General features: G+C 38.8%; 3 protein-coding genes across 11 annotated transcripts in view; 2 read left to right on the forward strand and 1 right to left on the reverse strand.

The window, feature by feature from the left end:
• Positions 1-55: 55 nt before the first annotated feature.
• LOC131132358 (proline-rich protein 5-like) lies at positions 56-12,931 on the forward strand. 6 transcript variants are annotated; one of them, XM_058077927.1, is made up of 11 exons: positions 56-205; positions 655-730; positions 2,960-3,134; positions 5,175-5,255; positions 5,408-5,514; positions 6,002-6,093; positions 6,866-7,006; positions 7,400-7,544; positions 7,613-7,843; positions 7,909-8,204; positions 12,793-12,931. In XM_058077927.1, exons 2-10 carry the CDS (start codon positions 706-708, stop codon positions 8,199-8,201), a joined length of 1,290 nt encoding a protein of 429 aa, XP_057933910.1. In that variant the 5' UTR covers positions 56-205; positions 655-705; the 3' UTR covers positions 8,202-8,204; positions 12,793-12,931. The 6 variants fall into 6 exon arrangements, with proteins under 6 accessions (XP_057933910.1, XP_057933911.1, XP_057933912.1 ...); XM_058077928.1 differs by lacking the exon at positions 12,793-12,931 and adding an exon at positions 11,677-11,719; XM_058077929.1 differs by lacking the exon at positions 12,793-12,931 and having other exon boundaries at positions 655-731; positions 2,970-3,134; positions 7,909-9,283.
• cacna2d4a (calcium channel, voltage-dependent, alpha 2/delta subunit 4a) overlaps positions 8,146-20,596 on the forward strand; it is a 64,210-nt gene continuing 51,759 nt past the window's right edge. For both annotated transcript variants that reach the window (XM_058077918.1, XM_058077919.1), the window contains exons 1-11: positions 8,146-8,204; positions 11,677-11,753; positions 12,793-12,931; positions 15,355-15,436; positions 16,498-16,614; positions 16,698-16,757; positions 17,983-18,145; positions 18,211-18,342; positions 18,593-18,653; positions 19,956-20,106; positions 20,169-20,243. In XM_058077918.1, the coding sequence (XP_057933901.1) occupies positions 11,696-11,753; positions 12,793-12,931; positions 15,355-15,436; positions 16,498-16,614; positions 16,698-16,757; positions 17,983-18,145; positions 18,211-18,342; positions 18,593-18,653; positions 19,956-20,106; positions 20,169-20,243 (1,038 nt within the window). In that variant the 5' untranslated portion in view covers positions 8,146-8,204; positions 11,677-11,695. The remainder of the gene's footprint in view (positions 8,205-11,676; positions 11,754-12,792; positions 12,932-15,354; positions 15,437-16,497; positions 16,615-16,697; positions 16,758-17,982; positions 18,146-18,210; positions 18,343-18,592; positions 18,654-19,955; positions 20,107-20,168; positions 20,244-20,596) is intronic.
• napepld (N-acyl phosphatidylethanolamine phospholipase D) lies at positions 8,403-11,364 on the reverse strand. Of its 3 annotated transcripts, none has more exons than XM_058077934.1 (10): positions 11,120-11,364; positions 10,374-10,446; positions 10,195-10,299; positions 9,975-10,115; positions 9,679-9,903; positions 9,515-9,618; positions 9,289-9,454; positions 9,075-9,223; positions 8,891-9,005; positions 8,403-8,746 (listed from the first exon to the last, which is right to left on the reverse strand). In XM_058077934.1, the coding sequence occupies exons 2-10, from the start codon at positions 10,428-10,430 to the stop codon at positions 8,618-8,620; spliced, it is 1,191 nt and encodes a 396-aa protein (XP_057933917.1). In that variant the 5' UTR covers positions 10,431-10,446; positions 11,120-11,364; the 3' UTR covers positions 8,403-8,617. The 3 variants fall into 3 exon arrangements, with proteins under 3 accessions (XP_057933917.1, XP_057933920.1, XP_057933918.1); XM_058077937.1 differs by lacking the exon at positions 11,120-11,364 and adding an exon at positions 10,639-11,113; XM_058077935.1 differs by lacking the exon at positions 10,374-10,446.

A 20,596-nucleotide genomic window follows, 5' to 3' on the forward strand; every position in this document is an offset into this window, starting at 1 on the left:
CAAAGCCACGCCCACAAAACATTTCCATAGTAACCACCGTCTCTTCCGAGTCTTCGTGACGTGCGCGTGTACCCACTCGCATTCCCCGCCTCCCCCTCGTAAAGAAGGCGCTCATGTTGACTGGTCGTGTAGTTTGATGCGTGGAGGCTCAAGGAGAAAGTTGTGGCTTTTAAAGCGCAACCATGACACGCAGACTGCTGAAAAAGTGAGTTTTTTTCATATAAAATCTAGATTAGGTTACGTTAAGAATGTGTTGTGTACCGTTTAATTCAACTAATGTATCTCATCATGTTTAGCTTGTATGCTAGCTACAGTAAACAATGCTACTTTATTGTAAAGTTAATTACAAGTGTTAATCTACAACGTGAACCGACTTTGAGGAAGAGAAAAAGGAACATCTGGAGACTTTGACCTTTGAGCCTTTGTGCAGGTGTCCCTAATGAAGTGGCTTTGGGTGGCCCTGCATCAGCACACCTATCTAGTGCGGGTGTCATTCTATCTGCATGAGAGTCAGTAGTGATATAGCAGGGACAGGGATCCAATGTCCTTCTCAGTTTCTATTCAATGTAGCTTAGCTGTTAGCTCTTGCAGACTGTAAACCTGTCAGTAATTTTTTTATTACTTGAACCGGCTCTTCTTGTTCGTGCCTTCAAGATGCTGACTACATACCGGTGTTGTAATCACTGACATGCCGCCGACTTCAACATGGAAAGAGAAGGCTCCTTAAGGAGGTAAGAGCTAATGTGCCATCTTGGCCAGCCCAGACTACCTACTCACTTGATTTATGTTCACCTGTCAACTATGGATTCACATTAAATTGAAGTATTCAGAAAAGTAAGAAATACTGTCATGCTAACTTCCTCACCCGGAGGAACCTCATTCTTTTTTTTTTACTATGGATTCAACTGGCGTTTGAAGGAAAGTAGTGACACGGATGCAGAAATAGTGGCATGCTCACTTCACCACCCTTGGGAACCTCACTCCATCAATTTGAAAAGAATTACCGACTATGGATTTCCATTCGAATGGAAAGGAGTGGCATTTATGCAGAAATAAATATCATGCTAAATTCACCCCCTGAGGGAACCTCACTCCATTCCCTTTCAAATATAGAGTGACATTTGACAAAAGGTTCTTTAATCAGTTATTTGGCAAAGGAGTGGTGTTGATGAGAAATAGTGGCATGCTAACTTTACCACCTTGGGGAACCTCACTCCATTCCCTTTCAAATATGGATTGACATTTAACAGAAGGTTCTTTAATCAGTTATTTGGCAAAGGAGTGGCATTGATGAGAAATACTGGCATGCTAACTTTACCACCTTTGGGAACCTCACTCCATTCCCTTTCAAATATAGAGTGACATTTGACAAAAGGTTCTTTAATCAGTTATTTGGCAAAGTAGTGGCCTTGATGTGAAATAGTGGCATGCTAACTTTACCACCTTGGGGAACCTCACTCCATTCCCTTTCAAATAAAGAGTGACATTTGACAAAAGGTTCTTTAATCAGTTATTTGGCAGAGTTATGGAAAGAATGTAAGAGTCGTTCATTGATGAGAAATACTGGCATGCTAACTTTACTACCTTGGGGAACCTCACTCCATTCACTCTCCGCTTACAACTACCATTTCATGAAAATCCCTTGATTCATTTTTAGGAGGGGTGAGTTGTGTTGAGTTGTGCAGAAATGCTGACATGCTAACTTCACTACCTTGGGAACATCACTCCATTCACTCTGAACTGGAATATGAGGGAAAGTTTCTTGTTCCATTATTTGCGAAAGTAGTCACACTACAGAAATAACGGCATGCTAACTTCACCACCCTTGGTAACCTCACTCCATCCATTTGAAAAAAAATGACCATATGCAATATTTGGAAAAGTAACTATGGACTTTTCTTTGAGTCATATTTAGCGTTGATGAGAAACAGTGGCATGCTAACTTCACCACCCCAGGTAACCTCACTCCATTCACTCTCCGCTTACAACTACCATTTCATGAAATCCCCTTGATTCATTTTTAGGAGGGGTAAGTTGTTTTAAGTTGTGCTGATATGCTAACTTCACTACCTTGGGAACATCACTCTGTTCACTCTGAGCTGGAATCTTATTCCATTATTTGGGAAAGTAGTCACACTTTGGATTGCCATTCGAATGGAAAGGAGTGGCATTCATGCAGAAATGCAGAAAGTCAAATAACGGCATGCTAACTTCACCACCCTTGGTAACCTCACTCCATCCATTTGAAAAAAATTACCTAATGCAACATTTGGAAGAGTCATTTGAAAGAAGTTTTGTTTGAGTCATTCATTGATGAGAAATAATGGTATGCTAACTTCACCACCACAGGGAACCTCACTCTACATTCAACCTGTCTTGTCTCGTAGGTATTTATTTCACGATGCGGCACTGTTGAAACAAATGAATCAGTTAAACACCAACGTGAAATGAGTCAGTGCCCCCCCGTTCAGGCAGCGACCTTGTATTATTGCTTGCAAATAAATAAATGTTGCATGCCCAACTCTAGTAGGAGGACATGCTTCACTACAGGCCTTCCTTTTTCTGTCCCACACATTCCCGAGTGACCTCATTCGTGCTTTCATTCATGCCAAAAATCCCCATCACCCTCCCTTGTTTACTAATTACAACTCTTCCTGTCCTCTCGGCACCAAAAGAAGTCCCAAGTTTAAGCTTGAGACAAACTGCAAAATCCTTGCATAGATCACGGATCCCCACCCAGACCAAAGAGGACATTTGTGTTACTTTGACATTCTTCTCTCCGTCTCGGCAGCACTCGAACCTCAAAGGCTTGCTTTGTCGGGCTTGACAAAAGCTCACATGGCCGCCGACTGCTACAGACTGTTAAGGAGAGGAGGCGGAAGGAGGACATGTTGCTACTTTTGTCCACATCATATAACCGTTGATGTACTGATCATCCACTGTCCCTTTGCTCCCTTTTGGATTTCGAGGAGTCTCCACAGCAGGTTGAAGTTGGCCGGTGGCTCCTCTTCCAGCTTGACTGACCTCTCAAAGACTCCTGCAGGAGGAGGAGGAGAGAAGGTGGCGGCGGAGGAGTGCAGCAGGGACAAAGGGACCCAGCAGAGGAGAGCTGGGGCCAATGCCACCTGGAACAGGTCAGAAAAACGCTACATTATGAGTTTGTTCGTCTTGCTTCTTTTCATACTGTAATCTGCCCTGAGGTGCTCCACTTCTGAATAAAAGCACAAAGATGTATGCATGCTGCATTAAAAGGAACACACACAAATGGACGTGAGCATGGAAGCATCTCCTCTTTCTTCCTCGCCACCCCTTCATGCATCTCTTTCAGCCTCTTCACATCTTTTTTTTTAATGTAAAACCATCAACGCAATAAGAAACATATGGCCACAAAACCAGGAAAAACTGTGCCCCAATCCCCCCCACACGTTTTTCAGCTCATGTCATGTCATTTAGCCATGTATGAACGAAAAAAAAAGCTAAATATCAAATGGAAACACTGCACGCCACACACACAAAATGGAGCCTGTAGTTTGTTTTCCACAGAGCAAAAACACTATAATAGCATGGTTTGATGTGCATGAGTGACGGGCACAGCGTGTTTTTACCATCCACATTGTCTTTGCCAAAATCCGCTCTTACGTAATTGGATGGGAATGGCAACTATGTTCTCTATGACATTGTGGAAAGTTCATGATCGTTCCTTTAAACTTTAATCCAAAATGACGGAACAACGGAAATACAGTCTTACACAAAGTCATTGGACGGGAATGCCAATGTCATCTCAGGTGCCATTGGATAACGTTATATATAGTTCCGCTTTCATCCAAATTGACAAAAGTCTTCGATGTCATTGAAGAAATTCTTGCCAGTACTTTTAAACATTAATCCAAAATGAAGGAACATTGAACATCCAGTTTTATGCAAGTAATTGGACCTTTTTAATCCTAAACGACATAACAACGAATGGCAACAACGCCTTAATGCCATTGTGGAGACTTCTTGCCAGTACTTTTAAACATTAATCCAAAATGAAGGAACAATGAACATTCAGTCTTCCACAAGTATTTGGACCTTTTAAATCCAAAATGACATGACAATGAATGGCAACAACGTCTTCAATGCAATTGTGGAATGTTCTTTCTAGTACTTTTACCCATTAATCCAAAATGAAGGAACAATGAACATTCAGTATTACACAAGTACTTTGACCTTTTAAATCCAAAACAACATAACAACAAATGGCAACAACGCCTTAATGCCATTGTGGAGACGTCTTTCTAGTACTTTTACCCATTAATCCAAAATGCAGGAACAATGAACATCCAGTCTTACACAAGTACTTTGACCTTTTAAATCCAAAACAACATAACAACGAATGGCAACAACGTCTTCAGTGCCATTGTGGAAGCTTCTTGCTAGTATATTTTAAACATTAATCCAAAATGAAGGAACAATGAACATCCAATTTTACACAAGTAATAATCCAGAAGTTTAATCCAAAATGACAGAACAACGAATGGCAACAACGTCTTCAATGCCATTGAGGAAACTTCTTGCTGGTATATTTTAAACTTTAATCCAAAATGAAGGAACAATGAACATTCAGTCTTACACAAGTAATTGAACTTTTTTAATCCAAAATGACATACCAACGAATGGCAACAACGCCTTAATGCCATTGTGGAAAGTTCTAGTATATTTTAAACATTAATCAAAAATGAAGGAACAATGAACATCCAGTTTTACGCAAGTAATTGGACCTTTTTAATCCAAAATAACAACCAATGGCAACAACATCTTCAATGCCATTGTGGAAACTTCTTGCTAGTATATTTTAAACTTTAATCCAAAATGATGGAACAACGAATGACAACAACATGTCAATGGCATTATGGAAAGTTAATGCTAGCATCTTTTAAACTTTAATCCAAAATGACGAAACAACACATGCGACACATAATGCATTTGGTGCATTAGCATGTCCGGTAACGATGTAGCTGCTGTCATAATTAACGTTTTGCTTCTTCTTGCTTGGCCGCATCATGTACGATGAGGTAACGCCAGGGTGAAATAAATTGATTGTATATAATGGATATACATTTCAATGTAATTCCACTAAACTACACTTCCACTGGCACATCAAGCTAATTGATGATCATATTGCTTCTCCTCAGCATCCACAACGCCGTTATCTCCGTGTTCCAGAAGAAGGATCTGGGAGAGAATGAGCTCTTCTCGTTGAATGAAGGCGTCAGGTACGTTCTCATCTTATCTGTCGTAGCAATAGAAAACACTCAGTCGTCGCTGTGGCTTCTGTGTTCTGAGTGAACTCGTCATTTCCTGAAGGAGCTTGCTGTTCAAACACTGTAGCCTGCTAAAACGCTGATGTGTAATGTGTCCATTACAGGCAGCTGCTAAAGACGGAGCTGGGCTCCTTCTTCACCGAGTACCTTCAGAATCAGCTGCTCACCAAAGGCATGGTCATACTCCGAGACAAAATCCGCTTCTATGAAGGTAACGCATACCTACCTTAATCCTTACAGCAGTAAGTCATTAACTCAAGTTTCAGATTAACTTGCTTTATTGCCCAACATGACAATCCAAAGACCTTTATCACTGCATTGCCTCTCCAAGTTAATGCTTGAACTGTAAGAACATGTAGCACGTTTCATTCAAGCGATAACACCGCTCATTTTTGGAAGAAAATGACTCAACACGCAGTGAACTGGCAGCACTCATGCAGCCCCCGTAATACCACCAACACACACGACACAATTATCTTCACTAATTGTGTTGTTAATTAGTTAGACAAACAATGCTTAGGTCGGTGACCACCAATCTAGTATATCCATATCTATAGTATTGTTGCTGAAATGTCCGCTACTGTGCTGTGGTGTCAAAAAGTGTGACCTTTCTTTGAAGCACACAGGAAGTGATGCCCTTCATCACGTTGCACAGCGTCAATGTTTTTCCTTTGATGCGGTCCATGTTTGTTGTTTAGGTCAGAAGTTATTGGACACTTTGGCCGACACGTGGGACTTCTTCTTCTGTGATGTTTTGTCCATGCTGCAGGCCATCTTCTATCCAGTGCAGGTTGGACTCCGACTCTATCACTGCACAAGTTGCAAACATTAATAATAAAAATAAATAAAATGAAATTAAAAAATAAAATAAATTAAAAAATAAAATAAATGTAAAATTTTTTGTAAATTAATATAAATAAATAAAAAACCTTAAACTATATCAGGAAAGCAGGAAGTGATAAATACAAGGATGAAGAGTTTGAACTAGTCATGATGTGCTATATATATATATATCTCACTATATTGACAGTTACTATGGTACCCATTATGTTATTATATGGTCATATCACTTCGTACTTCGGTACGTGACAAAAAAAATTAAATTCAAAAAAAAAAAAAAAAAAAAAAATTAATAATTTAAATAATAATAAATTAAAATATAACTATGAATTAATAATTAAATGAATTACATATAAATTATTAATTAAATTAATATTCATATTCATATATAAATATTATATACTGTAATAACATAATATATTAATTTAATAGTAATAAATATTTAAATTAAAATAAATAAAACTTATTAGTTATATATATTATATGTGTATATTATATTATTTATTTTAGGAAAGCAGGAAGTGAACAAATGTAAAAGTTACTGATTGCAAAAGTACCAGATGGAGGGGTAGGATTTAATAAGCTTTGCTTCTTCCTACTCCTTTTGGACATGTGGAACTGTGAACTGATTATGTGATGCATTCAATTGTAATCTGATGCATGTTCAAATGAAATTCAACCATTACCATTATACGATACTCCATGTGTGTGTGTGTGAGCAGGGGAAAGAGCCATCAGTGCGTCAATTAGCACTGCTCCACTTTAGGAACATCATCACCCTTAACCTGAAGCTGGACGAGGCTCTGGCACGACCTCGAGCACGAGTGCCACCGTCCATCATACAGATGCTCCTCATACTTCAGGTGCACACACACACACACACACACACAAGTCTATACATTCTGTGGGAGGGGGCAGCAGATGGTTTTCTCGCAAAGGGGGTCTCACAGGAAGTCATCTCAGCGTGAACAGTCTTCCCATGACCTCCAACCCAGCAGTTGCTATTGGTTTGATTTCCTGCATTTGGACTCTGTGGTTGCTTTTACGTGAAAGAAAAGCATTTGCAGGTTTCATCGTTCTTTCATCTGTAAGTTCTTACCCTCGCTTGAGTCGCCATGACGCTCATGCGGTTTGTTGCTCTAATGTGGCTTTGACTCACGCTCCTTCTCCCGCTTATGAGGAGAGGTCCACGTGTCTCCTGGAAGCCATTACAGCCCTTCTCTTCTTAACACCGCCGTGTGGTGTGTTTGTTGCAGGGCGTCCACGAGTCCAAAGGCGTCACTGATGACTACCTGCGTCTGGAGTCTCTCATTCAGAAGGTGGTTTCTCCATACCTTGGCACCCATGGATTATATTCCACAGATGGTTCGTCCAATCAGCACTGTTCTTCCTGTCTGTTAGGTATGAAGTCAACACTGAGCATCTGCCTAGTTGTCTGTTAATTGTTACCTAAAAACGTTCCTTGCCAGAGAAGCGTCTTCAGCGTTCCAGCCTGTCCAAATCTGGCAACCCGCCCGTAGTGAAGAACCCGGTCATGCGCTCCAAAAGCTACAACGTTCCCATGCTGACCCCTGTTGTGGAGTATGACGTGGACCCATCAGGAGGTGGGGGTGCGGGTATCAGACGCCACTCTGTGTCAGAGATGACTTCCTGCGTGGAGGAGAGCGCCTCCTTGGCTGAATCCAACATCAACCACTCAGGTAGGACGCTTTTGACACGTCGTGTAAACTCATTAAAACTTAAACACTTCCTGTTTTCCGTACAGGTACCACAAGTCAGAACCCCCGGGTGAAGCATCTCTCCCCATCCATCCTCCCCGAACCGTCCCCTCCGAGCGATTACACACACTGCACGGACTCTCTGGCGTCAGACTCCCCCGTGTCCTCCAGAGTCCTGGCGCGGGACACAAGTTCAGACTCCAGCCCCTCATCTAGTCCGGAGATCACCACGGATCCCCGCATACCAGAATCTCTGGACTCTGAACCCGAGCACGACGGCATCTTTCTGGACTTCTCCAAAGGCGGCGCTGGAGGTGCAACACACAGCAGTATAGCTTAACAGGTGACCACCCAGTACCTTTTTAGCTTAGCTTTATCTTTAGCTTATATCAGTTTAATCGAAAAGTGTCCCATAAAATACTCACACAGTAGTATAAAAGTATTTATTACTACGAATAGCAAGAAAACCTGGCACACACTGCCACCTAGTGTTCACCTCATACCTGCGCATTACAACATGCTGCCTGATAAGAAGCACATAGACAATTAAAGCTGTTTATTCTCAACACATCAAATGACATTCAAATCTAATATATTGAAAGACGCAGCAGGCTAACATTCTGGTTAGAGATTTCAGTCCTACTATACCAAGATTTGTGAAGCCGAGCCCAGCTCAGCTTCAACAACGGCGATGAGCGTAAAAGGTCTATATTTTAAATATATTTAAATATATTTTAATATGACACCTAGCTTAAGTCATTGGACGTTCCCGTCACGCGACGTCAGCAGGCGAGACTCTCCATGCTGCAGCGTGAAGAAGGATTCCGGTTTCACCTCGTTGTCCTCCAGAGCTTCTTGGAGGCGACGCGGTGGCTCCAGATAGTACTGAGTAAAAGGACAAAAGTGGGTTCAGTTTTTGGGTGTCCAGCTTCTCCACCTTTCTCAGTGTACAAACGCTGCACTCATGCAGCTGAGCAAACAAAGGACCTTTTGTTGGGAACATAATGGTGATGGCATACATCGTTTTACCTCATAGGCCAGAGCAAATGTTCCCCAGTGAATAGCCAGTGAGTGCTTGGCCTGAAGGTCCATGTGGATCTGCACCGCTTCCTCTGGGTCTACATGCTGCCCTTTCATCACATCCCTAAAAAAAAAAAACACCACCTTCAGTAAAGGCCTAACATAACGGAAGCATGCGCAGATAGATGTTCACCTGGGAAGATACGCTCCAATTGGGATTGCCGCTAAGTCGAACGGTCCAAAACGTCGACTGATCTCCTTGAAAGCCGAACAGTAGCCGGTATCGCCAGCAAAGAAGAAGCGGTGATCTGGACCCAGTACAGCCCAGCTGGCCCATAAGGACTGAAAAAAGATGGATGCCATGTTTAGAGAGCATTGTGACATAAAGACAAGATAAATAAGACCACCTTGTTGTCGTCCATCGCGGTGCGTTTGCTCCAGTGTTGAGATGGTGTGCACACAAACGTGACGTCATCGTGAGCCGGCACGCAGTTCTCCTCCCACCAGTCCAGTTCTATTACGTTTTCGCAGCCCGCCTTGGACAGCCAGTCCATCAAACCGAGGGGCACGAACCTACAGACACTCTTTGTGACTTCAGCGGCGTTTTAAGCCTTTTTAGATAATACCACGTACCAGCGTAGCTCCCCGCCGAAGCGTGTGTTGAGGCTGGCCACAGTTCCAACATCGAGATGATCGTAGTGGGAATGACTGATAACCACAGCGTCGATCCGGGGCAACTGGAGAACCAGACCCAGTTTAAATAAAGCACATTAACGTTGTTTAAAACATTAGCATACCTGTTCTACGCTACAAGGTGGGCCTCTGTATCTTTTAGGACCCACAAACTGAAACGGTGACGCCCTCTGGCTGAAAATAGGATCTGTCAGAACATTCAACCCGTCCATTTCCACCAGAACTGACGAATGACCCAACCAGGTGACCCTCAGACCGGGACCGGAGAGAGAAAGGTCCGGGTTCTGTACAAAGTACGGCTCTATCACTGGTAGCTTGTTGTCAAGGACCTGGAATGAGGAGAAGCATAGGTGGAATAATAACTTAGCCAAACAGGAAGTGATGACATGTGATGACACACCTCTTTACTAGCGGGGATGTTGCTGTGGTTTTTGTCGAATAACAAGAACCGGAGCAGGGTGGAGTAGGACGGGAAGCGCCATGTGGGCCAGGGGTTGGTGAAGCGGCCATTTTTGTCTCGACAGGACTTTGTCACCTCTTCCTGTAAAAAAACAAATACAATAATATTCACATCTATTTATTAGCTATATATATAATATACAGTATTCATGACAAATGACCTCCATGCGGTAGTCCAGTCGGAAGCTTTTGCGTGAGGACCGGCAAGAGCTGCTCCTCCTCTGGGCTTGAGCACCCACCTCTGCCTCCCTCAGCACGCCACCATCCTGCAAATGTAAATAAACAATGACAGCCATTTTTGGGGGGACACACTGTTGCTCATGTCAGGCCTTTATAGTACCGCCACTAGCTCTTTTCTCTCCTCTGGGGCGGCACTGTCTGAAGATGACTTTTCCATGGGGTCACCTCCACATCTGGCACGGACATAAACCAGCTTTTAAAATGTTATACTCAAATGCAGAGAGAGTAGGGCAACAGCATAACAGTTTTACTGTGTAGCGCTTTGCATGTGAGGTAGAATGTGTTCAATGAATCCAGTGAATCCGTAAAAGGCAAAACTGGAAGAATAGGTTAGGAGGTGCATGCCATTTATCCTAAATGTTTACTTGAAGGACAACTGGACGTAAAGCTGTCTGCAGTGTTGTCCAACAGTGACTGAGAAGATGGACGGTCCATTCAATTTGATCAGGGGCATCCTCTTTACTTGCAGTGGTGCGTTCACTACACACTGTATATTTGTGTGGCACTCCCGACAACAACAACGGCGGCCTGTGGTTGAGAACCAAAACAAAGATGTGTAGTGTGTGCAGCCATTTGTGTCTCGACGTACTAAATGACAAAAAACAAAAACAAACAAAAACAGACTCCTCTGTTTGTACTCGAAACGTTATTTGCGAGTTTATAAATAATTGTTTCGTTTCTCTACAGCACATACCACTCGATAAAAGGTGAAGGTAGCGTTAGTAAATTAAGCTAGATATATCGAACAATTTAAAATGAGATAATTTGGTCACTTGCAGCAATAGAATTTCAAGAAAAACATCGAATTTCAAGAAACACAAACATTACAGGTGTCGGACAACTTACCTGAACAGCGAACGCAACAGCTAGCAAGCTAACATGTTCGCCAAACAACCGTGTGCTACTGCGAGCTATTGCTAACTCTGCGACTCTTGTTGAGCAGATTGTAAAATAAACTTCAGCTAGCTCAGGCACGGAATATTAACAGATACCGTCAAATATGTCGCCCATAAGCCAAAGAAAGGTTTTTTTAGCAGTCGAGTGGCAAGCGGATAGTGAAAGTCATTGGTCGACGTAGGGGATTTGTGACGTCATTGGGTCACATGATTATGGTTTCTCAATTAGTACTTCTATTATAGCTACAGATCACTAGCTAATTAAATATTCATTATAAATATTAATTAGACTGCACTCGATCATGTAAATATTATGCCTTTTATAGAATTAAATTTATATAATAAATGCAAATTTTGCTAATACAAATACATAAATGAATATATGATTGCTAAATAAATAAAAAAATAAATAGATAAATAAAACATTTCTGAATTTGACATATTTATGAACAAATAAAATTTGACAGAATTTTATTTATTTTTTTCCTTTTTTTCCCACGACTGAAGAAAAGAGTTCATCCCCTCCATGAGTGATTTGGGTCAGTGGGGGAGGAGGGAGACTCCACATCTGTTCCACACTGCTGGTGTGTATGTTTGTGTGTGTGTGTGTGGGCGCACATCCTAGTCAGTCTCTTTAAGTGTTATTAATCTAAACCCTCGGTGCTTCCTGCTGCATGATTGCATTACAACTGCTGTTTATATTCATGTGTGAGCCGGTGTTAGATATTTGTGTGTGTATTCATGATATAAAATTATTTAGATGCGTTTATTTACTATATTAAGCGTATATTCTGAATTATATTTAGAGTCTGGTGCCTAAATTCTATTACAAAGCAAATCAACATTGTAGCCTGCAGTGCTTTATTTAGCCACTAGAGGCCGCTGCCGGTTAAAAGAAGGCCTTTAAACAGTGAAAGCTCTATTGAATATGTGTTGAGTGATCCCTAACAATCAATGTTATTTCCAACAACCGGAAGTGGGAGAAAAGGTAAAAAGGAAGTGGGCCAAAGAAAAAGAAAAACGATATAGAGAGACAACAGTGTTATTTGAGAGTAAAGGGAAAGGAGGAATGGAGGGAGGAGGAGTTTGGTAATCCTGCCTGGATTAAGAGAGAGAGGAAGTCCCAACATCCCTCTCTCTCTCTCTCTCTCTCTCACTCACTCACTCACTGTACATTCCCCTCCAATCATCGGTATGTGGACGACAGCGGGTTCAAAAACACAAATTGGACAGTTCCCTTAGCTGATTCTGAAAGAAGGGAATGTTGGAATGATGGGAAGCTGTGGAAGAGGAGATGGAAGTCTAGGAGCATGGTTGTCAGGACCGTTGGTGCGGAGATGTGAACTTTGACATCTGGACAATCTTTGCATCTCTTAAACGGATCCAGGACCACGGCAGGTTCTTTCTATGTCAGCATGGATTATTTTACGCTGTGAAATGTCACATCACGCCTCGACCGCCACTCCGAACGTGAACAGAAGTGATGTTTGGACTTCTTAAAGAAGGCAAGTTGCCAAAAGAAGGAGAAACTAATGAAATAGCAGTTTTATCATCATAGCACAGTACTAGTTATACTGTGTTTTGTACTCTGAAATAAATAAAAAAAACCCTCATGTGATGCAGAGATGGACGTCGGCGAAGCTGGACCACGCCACATAAGTGGGCCACGGCGAGGGATGCTGATGATGTTTCCGTGGATTATCCTGTGCTGCAGCTCTCTGTGGCTGGTGGTTGATGGCCAGATGAAGATCTCACCGGAGACGTGAGTTACTTTTCATCCATCCCATAAGAAGATAGAGTTCCTTGTCATTTTTGGGGGATTTTTCCTCCCTATCAAAACAAGCCAAAGTATACCTTTGGACCACCTGAGGCCGTTATAGCATCAATAACAGACAAAATACACAAAATATTGTCTAAAAATCAACCTTTAGCAAGAACAGTATGCTTACTTTTGGTTGTGTTTTGGTTTATTTAACAATATATTGTTATTGTAGTACAATTTGGACCATCCGAAACCATTATAGCATCAATAACAGACAAATGACATGTAATATTGTCTAAAAAATTAACCTTTATCAAGCACAGTATGCTTACTTTTGATCGTGTTTTTGGTTTATTTAACAAGATGTTGTTATTTGGAGTATTTTTGGACCAACTGAGGCAGTTATAGCATCAATAACAGACAAAATACACAAAATATTGCCTAAAAATCAACATTTAGCAAGCACAGTGTGCTTACTTTTGATAGTGTTTTGGTTTATTTAACAATATGTTGTTATTTGGAATACGTTTGGACCACCTGAGACCATTGTAGCATCAATAACAGACAAAATACACAAAATATTGTCCAAAATATCAACCTTTATCAAGCACAGTATGCTTGCTTTTAATAGTGTAATAGTTTATTGAAGAAGACGTTGTTATTTGGAGTACTTTTGGACCACCTGAGGCAGTTATGTCATCAATAACAACCAAATTACATACAATATTGCCTAAAAATTAACCTCTATCAAGCACATTAGGATTATGTTTGATTGTGTTTTATTTAGTAGTTTTGGTAGTTAGCTAGTAGTTTTAGTTTTTTAGTTTTTATTGTTTTTTAGTTTTATTTAGTTTATTTAACAATATGTTGTTATTTGGAGTACTTTTGGACCATTTTGAGCCATTATAGCATTAATAACAGACACATGACATGTAATATTGTCCAAAAAATCAACCTCTATCAAGCACATTAGCCTTACGTTTGATTGTATGATAGTTTATTTAACAGGATGTTGTTATTTGGAGTACTTTTGGACCATTTCAGCCATTATAGCATTAATAACAGACACATGACATGTAATATAGTCCAAAAAATCAACCTTTATCAAGCACAGTATGCTTACTTTTAATATTGTAATAGTTTATTGAACAATATGTTGTTATTTTGAGTAGTTTTGGACCATTTTAAGCCATTATAGCATTAATAACAGACAAATGACATGTAATATTGTCCAAAAAAATCAACCTTTATTGGGCACAGTATGCTTACTTTTAATTGTCTTATGGTTTATTTAACAATATAAATATAAACAATATAAAGGATTAGGATTATGTTTGATTGTGTTTTATTTAGTAGTTTTAGTAGTTAGTTAGTAGTTTTAGTTTTTTATTTTTTATTTTTTTTGATGTAGTATGATAGTTTATTGAACCAGATGTTGTTATTAGATGTACTTTTGGACCATTATAGCATTAAAACCAGACAAATTAATAACAAATGACATGTAATATTGTCAGAAACATCTACCTCTATCAAGCACGTTATCTTTACTCTTGATTGTGTCACAATATGTTGTTATTTGCAGTACTTTTGGACCATCCGAGGCCAAATTATATAAAATATTGCCTAAAAATAAACCTTTCTGAAGCAAATAATGCTGGCTTTTATCGTGTTTTGGTTTATTTAACAATATGCAGTACTTTTGGACCACCTGATAACTCACCTCAGTCAACTCTGTTTCTTCCTACATGTTGAATCATACAAGTGTAGCATTATATATGACATAAACACAGCCAACCGTGTAAAAATAAAGCAGGAAGTGCTTACTATTGTTGGTATTATTTGACAATATCTAATGGTTTGTAGTGGTGAGAGCTGTTTGTAATGTTATGGTGCTTTTATGAGGCGTTCAGGAGTGTCAAAAATATTGGAATCATCTGTCATTGGGATGCAGCACGGTAAAAAAAAATGATATCATGAGCTCATTACTACCACTCATGGTCACATTTACTATCCAAAGCATGGTGATCCAACACTGCATGAATGAATGCTTATTTTGGAATAAACGTACATGGCCAGCAGGCCGAGCGGTGACAAAGCTTGGGGCGGCTCCCCATTGGCCGAACCATCTGTCGCATCCTGTCTTTTTATGTCACATTAAAAAAAAACAAAAAAAAACAGAAACATCATAGAGCGGCGAATAAGGCGACGAGCCGGCGGACAGCATTGACTGTCACCTTCAGATGTAATCTCTCTTAAGCTGACCTCTGAAACATGAGCGGCCGCCACCTTTCACGGCAGCTTACTGACCGGACGCTACACCAGTCTCACCCAATAATAATAATAATAGATAGTCAACTCCACCCACAGCCGGTATTATTATGGAATTATGGATGTTCTACATTGTGTGTTTTGTTGTGTTGCAGTGTGCAAAAGTGGGCAGAGTCCTTCGGCAAAGAGATAGCCGCCCTCTCCACCAAATACTCCGGAGCTAAACTGCTACAAAAAGTAAGAAACGTCCCACTATGACCAGTATGACCAATACTACGACCAATATGATTGACAGATGAATACCTAGTGTATAAGATAGTCACGCAACACAATAGAAATTATTTAATAAATAAATCTATACATTTTTATTGTATGTATTTGATTCATATTGATGATTTTTTAAAAATTATATAATAAAATAATCAATGATGTTTTTTGTGTCGATTAGGCTGGTGTAATTAAATATTAATTCTAATTATAATATGCTTTCGAACAGCACTTTTGTAGACATTGATAGATAGACTTCGGTCTAATAATAATCATAATAAAAATGATGATGATGATTATTATTATTAATAATAATAATACTTATTATTATTATCTCTAATAGTAAATAGTAAATAATAATAATAATAATTATTATTATTATTAGACTATTATTAGACTCTATTATAGACTTTGCTCTAATAATAATAATTGTTATTATTATTATTGTTATTAACATTATTATTATTATTATTATCTCTAATAATAATAATAATAATCATCATCATCATCATCATTATTATTAAATAAATAATAGTAATAAAAAAATAATAATAATTATTAAATATTAAATTAAATACATATAGGTGTTATTAAATTAATAATTATTATTATATATTGCCCATTATCATAATAATAATTATTATTAAATATTAAATTAAATACATATTGGTGTTAGGGTGTGTAAATTAATAATAATTATTATTATTATGCTAATTATAACACATTTTTTAGCATGCATTTCTAGATACTAAAAGACAAATATGCCATAATTAATAATAGTGAATAGTGAATAGTTAATGTGTACCTAATGTTCTGACACTGAAGTCTCATTGTTTAGTTTTACTGTTTTGGTGTGCGTGTGTGTGCGTGCGTGTGCGTGCGTGTGTGTGTGTTTTAGTAATTAGGCTTTACACAACCCATGCCACCCTGTAGACCCCCCCTCCCCCCACCCCCCACCCCAGCAGGCCTGTTCACCATCTGCCAAGCATGCTAACTCATCTTATCCTCATGGCGTGATTTCATTTTGCAAGAAATATAAGGACGTGGAGGGCGTGCTGAAGATTGAGGAAGTGGACGGCGAGGAGCTGGTGAAAAAGTTTGCAGAGGAGATGGAAGAGATGCTGGGGAGGAAGATGAAATCTGTCAAGGTGCTCCGACGCATCAGGAATGATTGTGTGCACCATTTCTTTAAACATGATGATAACATGGCAGAGTCTTTTATTTATTGTAGAGGTTAGCAGAAGCAGCTGAGGATGCCGATCTGTACCACGAGTACAACGACACGCTGGAGGTACGCAACCATTAGTATCACATTTGCCTATATGGACATAACTAGACCAAAAAAATCAATTCATCACCCCTTCATAGATTATTATCATTATTTACTGAGAAGTAAGGGAAATGTATTTTTAAAAATACCCTAATAATTATCCAGATGTGCACCAACATTTAATCAGTAACTGATCATTTTAAAATATAAAAAATATATTATTATAATAAAAACATAAAATATTAATACAAAATAATATTTTTATGTATGTAGAAATTTATTTTTTATAAATAAATAAATATATTAAAAATAATAATAAATAAAAATAATATTTTTATGTATGTAGAAATTATTTTTTTATAAATAAATAAATATGATAAAAATAATAACAAATAAAAATAATATTTTTATGTATGTAGAAATTTATTTTTTTATAAATAAATAAATATAATAAAAATAATAATAAATAAAAAATATGATAAAAATAATAATAAATAAAAATAATATTTTTATGTATGTAGAAATTATTTTCTTTATAAATAATAATAATAATAATAATAATAATACATTTTATTTCAAAGCGCCTTTCAGGACACCCAAGGTCGCTGTACAAAAGATATAAAACACCAATAAAAAATACAAGATAAAAGAGAACAAACAATACATAAGAACATACAATAAATGGGGGGGGGGGGCGATGTGATGCAGTTAGAGGGAGTAAGCTAGTTTGAACAGATGAGTTTTGAGTTTGGATTTGAAGATGGGAAGGGTGGCAGAGTTACGGAGGTCTGGTGGCAATGAGTTCCAGAGTTTGGGAGCAGAGCGGCTGATAAATAAATAAATATAGTAAAAATAATAATAAATAAAAATTATATTTTTTATGTATGTAGAAATTTATTTTTATAAACAAATATGCTAAAAATAATAATAAATAAAAATAATATTTTTTATGTATGTAGAAATGTATTTATTATTATTTTTTTATTATTAAACCTATTATGATCTTATTATGGAGTATTTTGATAGTGATGATTCCCTGTTTGATTGATGATCTCAGTAGCGCCCCCAGTGGCAGAAAAGTAAATATATCAGGGTCATGTAACCTTGACATGCAGAAACCCTGGTCAAAATGTTTCCTGGAATGGAATGGAACAATCCAACTGGACACAAAAAATAACAGACTGCAATAAAATCACCCTGAGAAAATATTAGAACGACCCAAAACTGATCATCTTTTCCTCCCCAGTTTGAATACTACAACTCCATGTTGGTCAACATGGTGGACGAGGACGGCAATTCACTGCCTCTCGGAGGAGAATTCCCGCTGGAGGCCAACGAACACTTCAGCAAACTGCCCGTCAACACGCAGCAGAGCAACATCCAAGTCCCGACTAACGTCTACAACAGAGGTACGGTATAGAACGCGCCATCAGCACGCTCAATTCAGAAGGTCCTCATTTCACGCTTGCTGTAGATCCAGATATCCTCAACGGAGCGTACATGTCGGAGGCTCTCAATGACGTGTTCATTGACAACTTCCAAAAAGATCCCACGCTTACCTGGCAGTACTTCGGCAGCTCGACCGGCTTCTTCAGGCTCTACCCGGGTATGACTTGGACATTTAGCAACCAAAGCAAATACACGTATGACTTAGCTTGCAATTGTAGCCGGTGATGACTCAGTGTGTGTGTGTGTGTGTGTGTGTGTGGTAATTAGCACATGTTGGGTGACACACTTCCTCATCCATCATTCCATCAATCCATCAATCCATCAATCCATCGTATAGCCAACTAGCAGGTTTTTCCACGTGAAAAGTGCTGTGACAGCTTTGCTCTTTTTTTTTTGCTGCTCCACAGGAATCCAGTGGATCCCAGACGAAAACGGGGTGGTCACGTTCGACTGCAGAAACAGGAACTGGTGAAGACATCTTTGATGCAAAATATACCGATTATGCAAATTTTGGGACTCCTATAGAGCAGCTACACATGATATAAGCTTTCTAGATCTTTCAGAATCTGCACCTACTCCAGCTGTATTTCCTCGGATTTCCGATTTAATGTACTGAAAATGAAATTTTGGTTTTGTTAAACATGAGAATACAGAATTCCAACACCATTTATAGGTCAGAAACGTGGGAAAAAACATATTAGGTCCCCTTATGAAAGTACGATTTTTTCTTTACTTAAAAAACTTAAAAAAATACTATACAACTATACTATATAGTTATACTATATAACTATATAACTTAAATACTTAAAAAAAATAAAAATATAAATAAAATATGATTACAAATTAATAATAAAAATATAATTTTGAAGTATTTTTTTAAAATAATATATTTTTGTAAATAATGTTTTTAATGTCATTTTCTTCCACAAGAATCCCAGTTTTGTGGGAAAAATATTTTTTTTTCTAAAAATAAACAACTTTAAAAAAAAATAAAAAATTACATTAATATTCAAATCTATGCAAATAAGATTACATTATTTTTCCTCATAATATCACAAATATTCTCGTTTTAAAATTTAGACTTTTAGAGTAATTTTCTTCCACAAGAATCTGAGTTTTTGTGGGAAAAATATATTTTTTAATTCTATTAATATTCAAATCTATGCAACTAAAATGACATTATTTTTCCTCATAATATCACAAATATTCTTATTTTAAAAATGAGACTTTTTCTTGTAATATTTTGATTTGCTGCTTATTAAATCATATTTCCATGGACCAATAAGCATACTTTGGACATCCCAAATGTGTTTTACGTTGTGCAGGTGTACCCAGTGGTGTACCCAATGGTGTACCCAATGGTGTACCCAATGGTGTACCCAATGGTGTACCCAATGGTGTACCCAATGGTGTACCCAACGTGTACATGGAGTTTGATCAAAAGTCTGGCCACACGTTCTCCTGTGTGTTTTGACTTCTCCTGCATTTCAGTACTTGTAAATGTGATTTATCCCAGTATAAGACGGAATCACATTCCAGGAACGCCGTCTGGTCCCTCAGACGGTGCATCCACAAAGTCGGATGTCAAACAAACAGATTATGGACCTGGAAAGTTGCCTGGGAGCAGCTGCTGCCCCCGGCGGGGGGAAAATCTCATTTATGTCAACGAGCTTGTAATTACACCGGATGAGAATAAAGAGATAAAGGACGGGGATTGTACGGATGAACTGTTAATGGAAGTCATTATGGATGTTGTTTTTTTCCCCTCAGGTACATCCAGGCTGCCACCTCCCCTAAAGACGTGGTCATTGTAGTGGACGTGAGCGGCAGCATGAAGGGGCTCAGACTCACCATAGCCAAACACACCATCAACACCATATTGGATACGTTGGGAGAGAACGACTTTGTCAACATCATCGCCGTAAGTCCTTGTCGTTGCAGACCTGGCTGGACCAAATAGTAAAAATAAAACTTCTTCACCAGTATAGCGACTACGTCCGCTACGTGGAACCGTGCTTCAAGGGAACGTTGGTACAAGCTGATCTGGATAACAGAGAGGTACAACGAAAACACACACACACATACATTCGGCTAATTAATTTACTTAACCTCTCATTAAAGGTAAGCTGTAGTTTCCTAATACCATGAGGATAAAGATTATGTTGTCCAGCCTCCATTATTGTAGTATTTCCATGTACTTCCTGTCTGGCTTTATCTGTTTGTATGTACTTTCTTGTTCATCTGCTCTCTTCTTATTATTATCCTGCAAAGCCATCCTATGTGTGTGTGTGTTATGTGTTTGATGCATGCCCTACTTTCCACCCCCCCTTAAACTACACGTCACTACATCACAACATAAGAGATCAGGTGAGGTCACGGTGGTGCTGCTGCTACTAGTTTTTAAGCATGTC

This window comes from Doryrhamphus excisus, chromosome 7 (assembly GCF_030265055.1).
Source record: "Doryrhamphus excisus isolate RoL2022-K1 chromosome 7, RoL_Dexc_1.0, whole genome shotgun sequence".
NCBI classification, from domain to species: domain Eukaryota; kingdom Metazoa; phylum Chordata; class Actinopteri; order Syngnathiformes; family Syngnathidae; genus Doryrhamphus; species Doryrhamphus excisus.